The sequence below is a fragment of the Amia ocellicauda genome, chromosome 2 (assembly GCF_036373705.1).
Source record: "Amia ocellicauda isolate fAmiCal2 chromosome 2, fAmiCal2.hap1, whole genome shotgun sequence".
Lineage (NCBI taxonomy): Eukaryota > Metazoa > Chordata > Actinopteri > Amiiformes > Amiidae > Amia > Amia ocellicauda.
In genome coordinates, this window is record NC_089851.1 from 40,109,698 (window position 1) to 40,125,643 (window position 15,946).

General features: G+C 41.3%; 1 protein-coding gene across 2 annotated transcripts; it reads right to left on the reverse strand.

Moving 5' to 3' along the window:
* Positions 1–618: 618 nt before the first annotated feature.
* On the reverse strand, positions 619–9,153 carry epdr1 (ependymin related 1). Of its 2 annotated transcripts, XR_010822313.1 has the most exons (4): positions 8,794–9,153; positions 7,380–7,588; positions 5,938–6,216; positions 2,273–2,374 (listed from the first exon to the last, which is right to left on the reverse strand). XR_010822313.1 is itself a non-coding variant. In XM_066723623.1 (3 exons), the coding sequence occupies exons 1-3, from the start codon at positions 9,027–9,029 to the stop codon at positions 2,184–2,186; spliced, it is 636 nt and encodes a 211-aa protein (XP_066579720.1). In that variant the 5' UTR covers positions 9,030–9,151; the 3' UTR covers positions 619–2,183. The 2 variants fall into 2 exon arrangements, 1 of the variants encoding a protein (XP_066579720.1); XM_066723623.1 differs by lacking the exon at positions 5,938–6,216 and having other exon boundaries at positions 619–2,374; positions 8,794–9,151.
* Positions 9,154–15,946: the final 6,793 nt, after the last annotated feature.

Consider the following 15,946-nt stretch of genomic DNA (forward strand, 5'->3'; position numbering starts at 1 on the left):
TCTTGCCGACAGTCTCTGTTTTCTGTGTGAATGGATCCTTGCCATTAATTCAAACCCAGTGTGAATGGGGGGCAACAGGAAAAAAGCAGGCAAACGTTGCCTGCAATTTTCCCCGTATTTCAGTGTGAATGGGGCTTAATATAGGTCCATGGGAAATGACTGTGGGTAAAATGTATGTAATGTAAGTGCAAGAAAATTGTGTGTTCTTAAAATGTAGTTTTATTGAACTAACTTTGCATTTTATTTTTGGCAACAAAGAAATATAATACAAATATGATTTTGTATAAAGAGGAAAAGAAGAGAAATCTGACAATGAAAACAAATAAATATTGACGGACTTTGTTTTGAGAAAATGTTAAATAAACTCATTTGGCTGAGTAGACCGAAAAGAAGCCAACATTGTTGTGTCTAATCCTTTCTCCTGTTTCACAGGATTATCATCTGTTCACATGGTCCTATTCCTGGGACATGTAACATCCACGCAGGACACCATCTGTACAACCTATTGTGTTGTTGTTTTGTTAGATACACAGGCAGAAAGAAATATACATAACAGATATACAGATAAGACAGATAAAGAGATGGAGAGATTGAGAGATAGGTAGGCAGACACAGAAGACAGATACAATTTTGTTGATCTGTATTTTATTTGAATTCAGCTAGATAGGAAACAGTTGATGAAAGCATTTATCAGCATAAGACAGTTATATATAAAAACAAATAGTTCTGTCACAGGTTCAAAATGTAATAGGTAAATGTTAGTGGGTGCCTTAAATAGCTAAGCAGCTATTTGTAACTATAAATGTAACAGTATACATGTAGGACATTTAATGAACAATTAAAGCAACTTTTTCATATTGAAGACAGATTGTAAATATAGATAAGTTTATTTTGTATTATCAGTAAATGTTTATTTATTTTTAATCTCTGATTATATTTACATATAATTAACAGAAAACAATATAAAACTGATATGTGCTTGACAAACTCGAGCAGCAAGTGGAAGGCGACTATGTGGCTATATCACTGAATTCTCATTTGAAAGCTCTCTTGTACCTTTCAAATGTTCTTTCAGCAACCTTTTTACCCCAAACTGGAAAATAGCATAATATAAATGAAAAAACAAAATCACAATATAGTTTTTGTCAAAGGTTTACGTATCCCAATTTGAAATAATTTGTCTACATATTTTTCAAAAACAATTATAGGAAACAAAACCTAGCAACACAAAAGTTTTCGTGCATTAAAAAATGCCATACAAGCCATAGATTCTATAATAATAATTAGTAGTAGTAGTAATAGTTATAGTTCACGAGCAGCAGTTTATTCTCTGATAAGAAAAAATACATGAATGTCTTCGAGAGGCATCTTTAGCAAAAAAAAAGGATGAGGATGATATTTGTTAATGAGCTCTTAGCATGATTTTTACTAACTTGTATCATTCTTCAATACAAATTTGATCTGTTTCATTTTGATTGTTCATACAAATTGTTAATTTCACTACTCCTTTTCTTCAAGTTATTTTTTCTTCAAATAGCTCTTTACTTTTTCCATTATTATATCTATATTTTGTGATCACGGTGAGTACCCCTAGGTATTAATAATATTGGTAATGCAGCATTTGTATACTCTCTAAGAATGATCACCTACAAATCCATATTTTTTCAAGACATCAAATTCCATATTAACATATTGAAATGTCTATCACCTTGCATACAATATTACCATAGTGTCAAAATATATGAATGTCAATTATTGTAGTTATTATAGTTTTACAAAATGACAATAACAAAAATGGTTACACTAAATAATTGTTCTCAAACAATTGGTTCAATAAAGACACTTAGAGCTCTGAGGCAAAAAAGCAGATGCCATATTGCCTTTCATATCGAGGAAGGTAAAAACTACTACTACTACTAATACCTTTCATTAACCTTTGCTCTTCCAGTTCTAGATCACACAAGCATCAGCCATGCTTGACTATAGTTTTTTTAGTTTTTATTTTATTACTATATCACTGTGTTTTACTAGTGCAATCTAGGTACAGTACCTTACTCAAGGGTACAACAGCAGTGTCCCCCACCCACCTGAGACTGAACCCACAACCCCCTGCTCCAGTGGCCAGAGTCCTAACCGCTACACAGCTGCCCGTCATGGCAGGGGAAGTGTGTGGTCCTAAGGAATCAGCAGTCCTGGCTCATCCTCTCTGCCCGCGCAGACTGGCAGGTGCTGGGTGGAGTGAACACTGCTGGGTCACTGATTCCAAGCTGCAGATCAAAGAAACGGGTGGAGGTTGTCACACTGTAGTTCTTTGTGTATGTTTCCTGCACCGGGTAACAGTCCTTGACCGTGTAAACTCCAACCCAAGCTTCATCTGAAATTAACCAAAACATTTCTGTTAGACACTAGATTTAAAAATACATAAGGATCTTTATGGAAAATACTATATGCCAACTCCAAAACTTTAATAAGAAAGAAATCCAACATTGCATTGTTGTGCGCATATGCAAATGCATAGAAATGTATTATAATTTATCACAAATACATTATACCCATTTCATTTCTGATTCTTCTTTGTGTATTACAAAGCTGAAACTGAAATATAGTTAATCCTTTATGGTTATATAGGACTTGTCAAGCTTGTCAGGTCCAGTTTATTTAACTGAAAAAATAACATTAAACAATGTGCTGCAAAATTAATTGGACTCACAAAATATTAAAGGAAAACTAAGATAAATAGAGGACTTAAAGAGTCCAAATCATAAATTGTGTTTATGTCAAAGAAGTGATACAGATACTAGTCATTCATTGTATGAATACAAATAAATTAAAAACATGTGACATGATAGACCCTTATTTTAGAGGAATAAAACAGGAGGCAGTTTTCATTTGAAACTGAAAGGACTAAAACAGGGGCTGACAAATATTTTCAGTTGGCACATCCCAGTATCTGCTCTTGTAACTGACAGGCATCGACAAATTGAATAATTTATACAACACATGCCTGTTAAAAGATGTTGGCATTCTTTCAGAGTTTGGCAATTAGTAATGTTTTTATGTATTTCTTTTTTTTTTTTTTTAATTTGAAATATATTATTATTATTAGTTTTATCATATGAGGGATCAGGAAACATTTCCCAAAAGCATCATGAGCCAAAAAAGCATTGTCAGCTCTGATCCATTTCCCAAACACTGTCATTAGTTATGAAATTCATGAATAGCATTGCACGTTATCAAGTGGTCTGGGGCAATCATGACGAGACATTGGTCTTGAAAATATATAAATTCACTGAGCAAACATATCCCTAATATTGTATGGCATGAGCCCCTTTTGGGATGTCATAACTGAAAAATGCTACCGTATTTTTTTTATGACATTTACAGAAAAGCTAGGCAGGGAAAACTATATTAAGAATTCAATGCAATTTGTCATGGACAATCGATGGATTTGGATGTATGGAGTGTACAATAGATAGATACACCAATTTCGCCCATGCACTTTTATTGCGTATGCCCATTTGGGAAACGCTATTGTAATTGGTCATGAAATTTACAGCAATAGTAATGATTGAGGTTTATTGGAGAGACCAAGTTTAATATTTGACAATGAACTTGTTTTAATATCCATTTTGAAATATGACAGGTTCACTAATTTTTCCAATGTGATTCCAACTGTGGAACGTTATTACTGTAAGTGCTGCTGTATGTATTTGTTAATATTACAGTAATGGTGGTAAGGGAGGTCTTTGCAAAGATGCAGTTTCATTTTGAAATATATAAAGATATACAGAAATTATGGAGTGTTAAATAAGACAGATTCACAAATTCATTCAATGCTAATTTTTGGGATGTGCCAAGTGTTCATTGTTCTCTGTGCAAATAATGTTGTGACAGTTCTTGCAACTATCAGAATGGTAATTGTAGATTTGACTACTCTTTCCTCAATTCTCAAAAGATTTGGAAAACTGAATTAAAAAAAACAACTGCATTTTTAAAGATAACTGTCACATCTGATTTCTTGTTTATTCTTCTAGATTGACCTAACAGCAAACCAGTCTGCCTAATATGTACTGTGACAGTGGCACTGATCAAACATTGTAATTTAACCCCCCTATTACACTATCGGTCAAAAGTTTTAGAAAAACCCCATGTTTCAAGTTTTTATTGAAATTTAAGCAGTTCAAGTCCAGTGAATAACCTGAAATGGTACAAAGGTAAGTGGTAAACTGCCAGAGGTTAAAAAAAAAAAGTTTAGGTTACCAAAAACAGAAAGATAATGTACATTTCAGAGTTATATACTGTGTTACTACATCCTCTTAAGCATTATTTGGCAGTGTTACGCACAGCTCCTATGCATAGAAGTTACACTATATTCCTACAATGCACACATCGTTTGAAAGCTTATTCTCTTGGCTCCAGCGCGTTTCATTCTCAAACACATCCGATTTACAGTTTCTGTGTCGCCCGCCGTCATTCAGGGTCCGGGGGGTAAACACGCAGTCTGCTCCGGGGGGGTCTCATTGAGCTCTCTACGGGTGTGTGTTGCTTCTACTAAAACGTGGAGGGTCTTGTTTTGATCAGTAGTCTGTCTGGTTCCAGAATATGTCATAATTGTCAATATTTTCTGATTTTGGATTCCTACTCAGACCAAGTATCCCCCCACTCCCCCATTTCAGAGTGGGTTGGGCATAAATGCTGGGGGGGCATAAAAAACAAAAGTTTCACATTAGAGAATGCTTCACATCATTAGGAAGCTGAGAGTCTCAGCTTTCATGGGATACCAAACACTTGGCAAACAACACAACAGTGAAGAGTAGCACACGGTTTTGGTGCCCTTTTAAGGGACCAGAGGGGTTTGTCAGATTAAGGAGTTACATTTTGTTAAACAAAACGATTCCATTATTTGTTTTGATTGTTTATTTGTTCTATGCTTTCATTTCAGAGTACACTGAGACATTAAACTGCGTAAATTTCAATTAAAACTGGAAAAATGGAGGTGTTCTAAAACTTTTGACCGGTAGTGTATATTGGGATTTTAGGTACATCCATTTCAGGTCATATTGACTCAATGCAATTTCTGTCAAATGTAAACATTAAGTTGATTAAATGCTTTTATTTGCAATGCTTTATGCTTAACTTAACTTGTTTATTATAAACCTGAATACACATTGAACTGTATCATAATGCTAAATAAGTTGTACATAAACAAAAATCAAAACCATATCAAACAAAAATAATTGTATTCAGTTACAAGAATACTGAAGAAATATATCTTCAGCAATGTACAACTAGTGAAGAAGTTGTGACCTTTGAGTCCTTCATTTCTAAAACTACCTGCATCCGTTGATTCCTTTCAAGTGCTTCTCCAGGTTGTTTTCCTGTGTACACTTGCAAATGTATTGCATAATTAGACTGAGCATCACAAGTTACCCATATTTTTACGCCATACTTTGCAGGTTTCTTAGGCATATACTGCCTCATAGGAAAACACCCTCTGAATGGAACAAGGCATTCATCTACTGTAACATTTTCCCCTGGATAGTAATACAAAGGCAAATGCTTGGCCCATTCATCCCACTCTTCCCAGATTACAGTCACATTGACTGGGTCTAGTATTGCAATGGAAAAAAGCAAATTACTCTAGCAATCATGTGAAATGTTTCCGGTGACAGTGGCTGGAAATATTGCCCTACCAGTTTCTATATTCCAGTAGCATCTCCTCTGAATCTGTACTCTCCAGCTAACAGCAACAATCAATGTATACTTGCAAGTCAACCTGGTTGAGTTCTTTCCACTTTGTTGGTAATTTGGAGTATTATTTTTTCATTTGCTGGTTGTATGAATAGATCAAATGCTGATTGATATAATCGATGCATGTTATAGCATATCTAGTTGGTCCCGCAACCATTTTGATGTTGTTGCAATTTGACAACTTACCTTGACATGCACGTGGAGATGATGTCTGTGTATTGTTACCATCTTTGGACTTGAATGTTTCCCACACTAGAAGCAGTGGTTTGTTGAGAAACATCTGATGTTCCTGCTCTTTCTTTTACTGAATGAGAAAATGTGGCAGATTCATTGTCATCATATTCAGAGCTGTCAGAAGACACTTCACAAAAATCCGTATCATCATCACAATTGTCTTCAGCTTCAGAAACTTCCTCCTCAATTTCACTGTCACAGTCCAAGAGTGGTGATAAAACTTCCTTGACCCTGCAACACAGGCAATTCAAAGCTTTTTCTTCAGGAAGTTGATGCCAAATTCGATGATTTCCTATTCCACAACAATATATACGGTGGCTCAGTAAAGGCACGGTGCTGAAAATATATTTTTCTTTGAGTGATGTGATAATGCAGTTCCTGTTTGATGATTTGTCAGCGAGCAGCTTCAGCAAAACAGAAGACACTTTCTTAATGGCAACAAATGAAGCAAGAGGGTTATGGAATGTAACTGCTAGTAATACATTTTCCTGGGTAAATTAGATATCTTCTTATAGGTGAAGATTACTGGGCAAAGTGACTGCCCAGACACATTCTGTATTGAATGCACCAATCCTGAGAAATCTTGAGACAACTGGCTTTGTCAATATGTCCCATGTCTGGATCAACATACTGCTGTGAGGCATACTTTTAAATAGCGAACATGATAGAAATAACTGAGTTATGGAATAACTGATGAACATCTTGAACAGACTCTTTGCGTTGCTACTACAGCCTAAACCCCAACTTCAAAAGGATGTCAATGGATAAGATTAGTCTTTGTGTAAAAACAAAAATATGATAATTTGTATGTGGTCTTTTTCATGTTAGTAAATTGTTAAGAAAGAAAAACAACGAATGGACTGATCTCTAGAGTCTAGGCAAATGTGGTTGGCTGTGTTGCTGATTTGGGTTTCTGCACCATGGAGGGATGAGTGTATTGGTTAAGTAGACCTTTATTGAATTATGTTGGGAACCTGCAAAAAAACACTCAGGTGAAAGAAAGTCTTTTGAAAGTGAGAGAGCAGAGTATTGCAAATGCATATCCAGTGTCAACAGTGTAATCCCAAAATAAGGAAAACTGCTCGGAGAGTATTATATACTCTATATAGGATTAAATGTTATCAATCCAGTTATATTTCTAAAGCAATGCAGGACCTGTAGGACTCATGTCACAGAAAGGTACGTACCATGTATACTATAAAATGATTATTTGAACATGGTGCAGCACAACAGGAATGGTAACTATATTGTAGTGTATTTAAACCGTGGTAAACAGTAAAACCAGTATAATGTCCATCCCTAGTTCTTGTAGGTTAAGTTAAGGAGGAGTGAAAAAGGTTGAGAACCACTGGTCTAGCTGGTGGTATGACTGTGACTTTGGATTCTTTACTTACTTTTACGGGCAGGCTTTCTGTCAGACCACTCTTGCACCTGTATTGTGTCCCCCGGCCCCCCAATGAAGTACTGGTCCTCATAAGTGGAATTGTCTGGAATATCATAGGGGTCCCAGGCCTCTGTGAGAGCTATCTTGGAGCACTGCTTGGTGACCTGCTCAATCTGGAACAGCACTGCACTCTGGTAAATGTAGATATATTCAAAGAACCTGAAAGACACACAACAAGACAAAACATTCAAAGTAGCAAATGCTATAGATATAACTTCCGCTTTCAATCATAATAAGAATATTATATCTAATAATGACTATATAAGGATATGTCCTTCTTTTTGTTTCGTAAGGAGCAGTTCTATACCCAAAATTAATAGTTATAGAAGAAAAGTGGACCAGAAAATGAAATTAGTTACATAAATGGAACAGCTCTGGAATTGTGGCAGTGAAGTCAGATTGTAATTCTGTGCAGAACAGTAAAGAGGAAAGGTAGTTTTTCATTTATTAAAAACTTTTTACTCTGTCCCGGTGGCAGCAGTCTGCAGGCTTTTTTCCATAAATATGTATTCCATAAATGTATGTATTTCACCTTATTTTTCTTGTGCAGAACTCTGAAAATAAAAATTATACAGATTATAAAAACATTTTAATACAGGATAAAGGGCTAGACCAAATCAAAGCAGGAAAAAATAAAACACAAAATGTATTTAGTCCACACATTCCCTATAGATTAAATGCTAGGAATAAGAATAAATACTATTATACCCTGGTTCCCAACCTGCTTGTGTTTTTAAACTGTCTAACCTTGACTCCCTCTAGCGGACAGTATCAAACACTTTTATTAACCTTTTTTTTATTTTATCTAGGCCTAGAACTGGGCTAAATTAAATAATAGTCGATGAAGAGCTATTATGATTACTATTATTATATCAGTAATTAATTGTTTAACAGTAAACAATTATTACACAATTACAATTATTTGTTTATATGCTATCTAAAAACTTGCAACAGCCCATTCTTGTCACATGCAGGGTGTCTGCACCTGTTATTGGTTCTGCTTTTAAACGAATAGGCTAAATCGGTTGACGCCATTGACAAGGATGCTCAAACAATTTGGAGATTAAAGGAAAAACGAGGAGATTCCAAATCCGAAAACAATATGCCTGTGATGCAAATTAATCAGTATCGTAAATCGTATGGTAATATTTAGATCTTGATTAAAACAATAACCGACTTGCACAATAATAATAACAACAACAACCAGAAAAATAGGCTGCTCATAGTTTAGTCAAACCATTTCATACATAACCCATCAATGTGTTCATAAGGGTAATTAAACCGGACCATGAAAAGAGTCAGCGCTCTCTCTGGATGACATGGCCAGGCTCATGCACAATCTAGCATTCAATACAGATACGTACCTCTTACAGGGAATGTGTCCTTTCTTCTCCTCCAAAACCCTGATCCGTTGATTCTGCCCATCATAGGACACGATGGCCCGGGTGTTCCTGCCCGTGCTGTGCTCGTACCGCACCGACCTGCCCTCCCACTGCAGGGGCGCCTGGCACGGCTGAGGAGGCTCGTCTGCCCGGGAGCGGCCCAGCGAGGGAGCCGCTGAAGACAGCAACAGCACGGCGATGTGCATAAATACGTGCATAATTGTATTGTATGAAATAGACTTACAGATATGTGCACATACGAAGGCCAATAGCGGCGAGCTGTATCTGAGACAATGACTCGGCAGCTTCTCAAGCCTGTGTGAGCGCTGGGTCAGGCGCGCAGGCGCGCAGGGGATCTCTGATTTGACAGCAACAAGTGCTGAATCATTGCCAGCCTTTCACGCTGTACGCGGTTTCGTTTGCATTGTTGTCTCGAATAATAATAACAGGGATAGTAATAAGTACATTGTAGTTTTTCAACTGTTATTTGATTTAAAAAGTACAAAAGGAAAAACAAATATTGACATGCAGTGCGCAAGTTATTTTCCTTCACTTATGGAGGGGGAGCAGGGAGAGACGATTGCTTGCTTTGGTGTCTGGGAGAAAACTGGATTCTTCATTGTGTGTATTTGTCCAAAAGCAGGACATATGAGTAATGCATGATCTTGGTGGCACTGCACAACTCTTCCAGCTGGAGCTGTATCACTGTATGTGTATCTGAAGTTCACCATAAAGCAGAGCTTCCCAAACTGCGGGAAAGAGCTGAACGGGCAAAAAGTCAAGAGCAGACACAGAAACCCCGAGGCCTCTGACTGCTGATGCCGCTGAAATCGCTCTGGATAAACTGATGTCTTTTGCACCGACGTCTCTGTGTGAAACCACTGTTTCTGCACTGACACACATTACACACACGCACTGTTTCTGCACTGACACACATTACACACCCGCACTGTTTCTGCACTGACACACATTACACACCCGCACTGACACACATTACACACCCGCACTGTTTCTGCACTGACACACATTACACACCCGCACTGTTTCTGCACTGACACACATTACACACCCGCACTGTTTCTGCACTGACACACATTACACACCCGCACTGACACACATTAGACACCAGCACTGTTTCTGCACTGACACACATTACACACCCGCACTGTTTCTGCACTGACACACATTACACACCCGCACTGACACACATTACACACCCGCACTGTTTCTGCACTGACACACATTACACACCCGCACTGTTTCTGCACTGACACACATTACACACATGCACTGTTTCTGCACTGACACACATTACACACCCGCACTGACACACATTACACACCCGCACTGTTTCTGTACTGACACACATTACACACCCGCACTGTTTCTGCACTGACACACATTACACACCCGCACTGTTTCTGCACTGACACACATTACACACCAGCACTATTTCTGCACTGACACACATTACACACCCGCACTGTTTCTGCACTGACACACATTACACACCCGCACTGACACACATTACACACCCGCACTGTTTCTGCACTGACACACATTACACACATGCACTGTTTCTGCACTGACACACATTACACACCCGCACTGACACACATTACACACCCGCACTGTTTCTGCACTGACACACATTACACACCCGCACTGTTTCTGCACTGACACACATTACACACCAGCACTATTTCTGCACTGACACACATTACACACCCGCACTGTTTCTGCACTGACACACATTACACACCCGCACTGACACACATTACACACCCGCACTGTTTCTGCACTGACACACATTACACACATGCACTGTTTCTGCACTGACACACATTACACACCCGCACTGACACACATTAAACACCCGCACTGTTTCTGCACTGACACACATTACACACCCGCACTGTTTCTGCACTGACACACATTACACACCCGCACTGTTTCTGCACTGACACACATTACACACCCGCACTGTTTCTGCACTGACACATATTACACACCCGCACTGTTTCTGCACTGACACACAATTACACACCCGCACTGTTTCTGCACTGACACACATTACACACCCGCACTGTTTCTGCACTGACACACATTACACACACGCACTGACACAGATTACACACCCGCACTGTTTCTGTACTGACACACATTACACACCCGCACTGTTTCTGCACTGACACACATTATCACCCGCACTGTTTCTGCACTGACACACATTACACACCCGCATTGTTTCTGCACTGACACACATTACACACCCACACTGTTTCTGCACTGACACACATTACACACCCACACTGACACACATTACACACACGCAGTGTTTCTGCACTGACACACATTACACACACGCACTGTTTCTGCACATACACACATTACACACACGCACTGACACACATTACAGAACCGCACTGTTTCTGCACGGACACACATTACACACCCGCACTGTTTCTGCACTGACACACATTACACACCCGCACTGTTTCTGCACTGACACACATTACACACCCGCACTGACACACATTAGACACCAGCACTGTTTCTGCACTGACACACATTACACACCCGCACTGTTTCTGCACTGACACACATTACACACCCGCACTGACACACATTACACACCCGCACTGTTTCTGCACTGACACACATTACACACCCGCACTGTTTCTGCACTGACACACATTACACACATGCACTGTTTCTGCACTGACACACATTACACACCCGCACTGACACACATTACACACCCGCACTGTTTCTGTACTGACACACATTACACACCCGCACTGTTTCTGCACTGACACACATTACACACCCGCACTGTTTCTGCACTGACACACATTACACACCAGCACTATTTCTGCACTGACACACATTACACACCCGCACTGTTTCTGCACTGACACACATTACACACCCGCACTGACACACATTACACACCCGCACTGTTTCTGCACTGACACACATTACACACATGCACTGTTTCTGCACTGACACACATTACACACCCGCACTGACACACATTACACACCCGCACTGTTTCTGCACTGACACACATTACACACCCGCACTGTTTCTGCACTGACACACATTACACACCAGCACTATTTCTGCACTGACACACATTACACACCCGCACTGTTTCTGCACTGACACACATTACACACCCGCACTGACACACATTACACACCCGCACTGTTTCTGCACTGACACACATTACACACATGCACTGTTTCTGCACTGACACACATTACACACCCGCACTGACACACATTAAACACCCGCACTGTTTCTGCACTGACACACATTACACACCCGCACTGTTTCTGCACTGACACACATTACACACCCGCACTGTTTCTGCACTGACACACATTACACACCCGCACTGTTTCTGCACTGACACATATTACACACCCGCACTGTTTCTGCACTGACACACAATTACACACCCGCACTGTTTCTGCACTGACACACATTACACACCCGCACTGTTTCTGCACTGACACACATTACACACACGCACTGACACAGATTACACACCCGCACTGTTTCTGTACTGACACACATTACACACCCGCACTGTTTCTGCACTGACACACATTATCACCCGCACTGTTTCTGCACTGACACACATTACACACCCGCATTGTTTCTGCACTGACACACATTACACACCCACACTGTTTCTGCACTGACACACATTACACACCCACACTGACACACATTACACACACGCAGTGTTTCTGCACTGACACACATTACACACACGCACTGTTTCTGCACATACACACATTACACACACGCACTGACACACATTACAGAACCGCACTGTTTCTGCACGGACACACATTACACACCCGCACTGTTTCTGCACTGACACACATTACACACATGCACTGTTTCTGCACTGGCACACATTACACACCCGCACTGACACACATTACACACCCGCACTGTTTCTGTACTGACACACATTACACACCCGCACTGTTTCTGCACTGACACACATTACACACCCGCACTGTTTCTGCACTGACACACATTACACACCAGCACTATTTCTGCACTGACACACATTACACACCCGCACTGTTTCTGCACTGACACACATTACACACCCGCACTGACACACATTACACACCCGCACTGTTTCTGCACTGACACACATTACACACATGCACTGTTTCTGCACTGACACACATTACACACCCGCACTGACACACATTACACACCCGCACTGTTTCTGCACTGACACACATTACACACATGCACTGTTTCTGCACTGACACACATTACACACCCGCACTGACACACATTACACACCCGCACTGTTTCTGCACTGACACACATTACACACCCGCACTGTTTCTGCACTGACACACATTACACACCCGCACTGTTTCTGCACTGACACACATTACACACCCGCACTGTTTCTGCACTGACACACATTACACATACGCACTGTTTCTGCACTGACACACATTATCACCCGCACTGTTTCTGCACTGACACACATTACACACCCGCACTGTTTCTGCACTGACACACATTACACACACGCACTGACACAGATTACACACCCGCACTGTTTCTGTACTGACACACATTACACACCCGCACTGTTTCTGCACTGACACACATTATCACCCGCACTGTTTCTGCACTGACACACATTACACACCCGCATTGTTTCTGCATTGACACACATTACACACCCACACTGTTTCTGCACTGACACACATTACACACCCACACTGACACACATTACACACACGCAGTGTTTCTGCACTGACACACATTACACACACGCACTGTTTCTGCACATACACACATTACACACACGCACTGACACACATTACAGAACCGCACTGTTTCTGCACGGACACACATTACACACCCGCACTGTTTCTGCACTGACACACATTATCACCCGCACTGTTTCTGCACTGACACACAATTACACACCCGCACTGTTTCTGCACTGACACACAATTACACACCTGCACTGTTTCTGCACTGACACAAATTACACACCTGCACTGTTTCTGCACTGACACACATTACACACCCGCACTGACAAACATTACACACCCGCACTGACAAACATTACACACCCGCACTGTTTCTGCACTGACACACATTACACACACGCACTGTTTCTGCACTGACACACATTACACACCCGCACTGACACACATTAGACACCCGCACTGTTTCTGCACTGACACACATTACACACCCGCACTGTTTCTGCACTGACACACATTACACACCCGCACTGACACACATTACACACCCGCACTGTTTCTGCACTGACACACATTACACACCCGCACTGTTTCTGCACTGACACACATTACACACCCGCACTGACACACATTACACACCCGCACTGTTTCTGCACTGACACACATTACACACCCGCACTGTTTCTGCACTGACACACATTACACACCCGCACTGACACACATTACACACCCGCACTGTTTCTGCACTGACACACATTACACACCCACACTGACAAACATTACACACCCGCTCTGTTTCTGCACTGACACACATTACACACCCGCACTGTTTCTGCACTGAAACACATTACACACCAGCACTATTTCTGCACTGACACACATTACACACCCGCACTGTTTCTGCACTGACACACATTACACACCCGCACTGTTTCTGCACTGACACACATTACACACCCACACTGTTTTTGCACTGACACACATTACACACACGCACTGTTTCTGCACTGACACACATTACACACCCACACTGTTTCTGCACTGACACACATTACACACACGCACTGTTTCTGCACTGACACACATTACACACCCGCACTGTTTCTGCACTGACACACATTACACACCCGCACTGACACACATTACACACCCGCACTGTTTCTGCACTGACACACATTACACACCCGCACTGTTTCTGCACTGACACACATTACACACCAGCACTATTTCTGCACTGACACACATTACACACCCGCACTGTTTCTGCACTGACACACATTACACATACGCACTGTTTCTGCACTGACACACATTACACACCCGCACTGACACACATTACATACCCGCACTGTTTCTGCACTGACACACATTACACACACGCACTGTTTCTGCACTGACACACATTACACACCCACACTGACACACATTACACACACGCACTGTTTCTGCACTGACACACATTACACACACGCACTGACACACATTACACACCCGCACTGTTTCTACACTGACACACATTACACACACGCACTGTTTCTGCACTGACACACATTACACACCCACACTGACACACATTACACACACGCACTGTTTCTGCACTGACACACATTACACACACGCAATGTTTCTGCACTGACACACATTACACACCCGCACTTACACACATTACACACCCGCCCTGTTTCTGCACTGACACACATTACACACCCGCTCTGTTTCTGCACTGACACACATTACACACCCGCACTGGTTCTGCACTGACACACATTACACACCTGCACTGTTTCTGCACTGACACACATTACACACCCGCACTGACAAACATTACACACCCGCACTGTTTCTGCACTGACACACAATACACACCCGCACTGACACACATTACACACCCGCACTGTTTCTGCACTGACACACATTACACACCCGCACTGACAAACATTACACACCCGCACTGTTTCTGCACTGACACACAATACACACCCGCACTGACACACATTACACACCCGCACTGTTTCTGCACTGACACACATTACACACCCGCACTGACACACATTACACACCCGTACTGTTTCTGCACTGACACACTTTACACACCCGCACTGTTTCTGCACTGACACACATTACACACCCGCACTGACACACATTACACACCCGCACTGTTTCTGCACTGACACACATTACACACCCGCACTGTTTCTGCACTGACACACATTACACACCCGCACTGTTTCTGCACTGACACACATTACACACCCGCACTGACACACATTACACACCCGCACTGTTTCTGCACTGACACACATTACACACCCGCACTGACACACATTACACACCCGCACTGTTTCTGCACTGACACACTTTACACA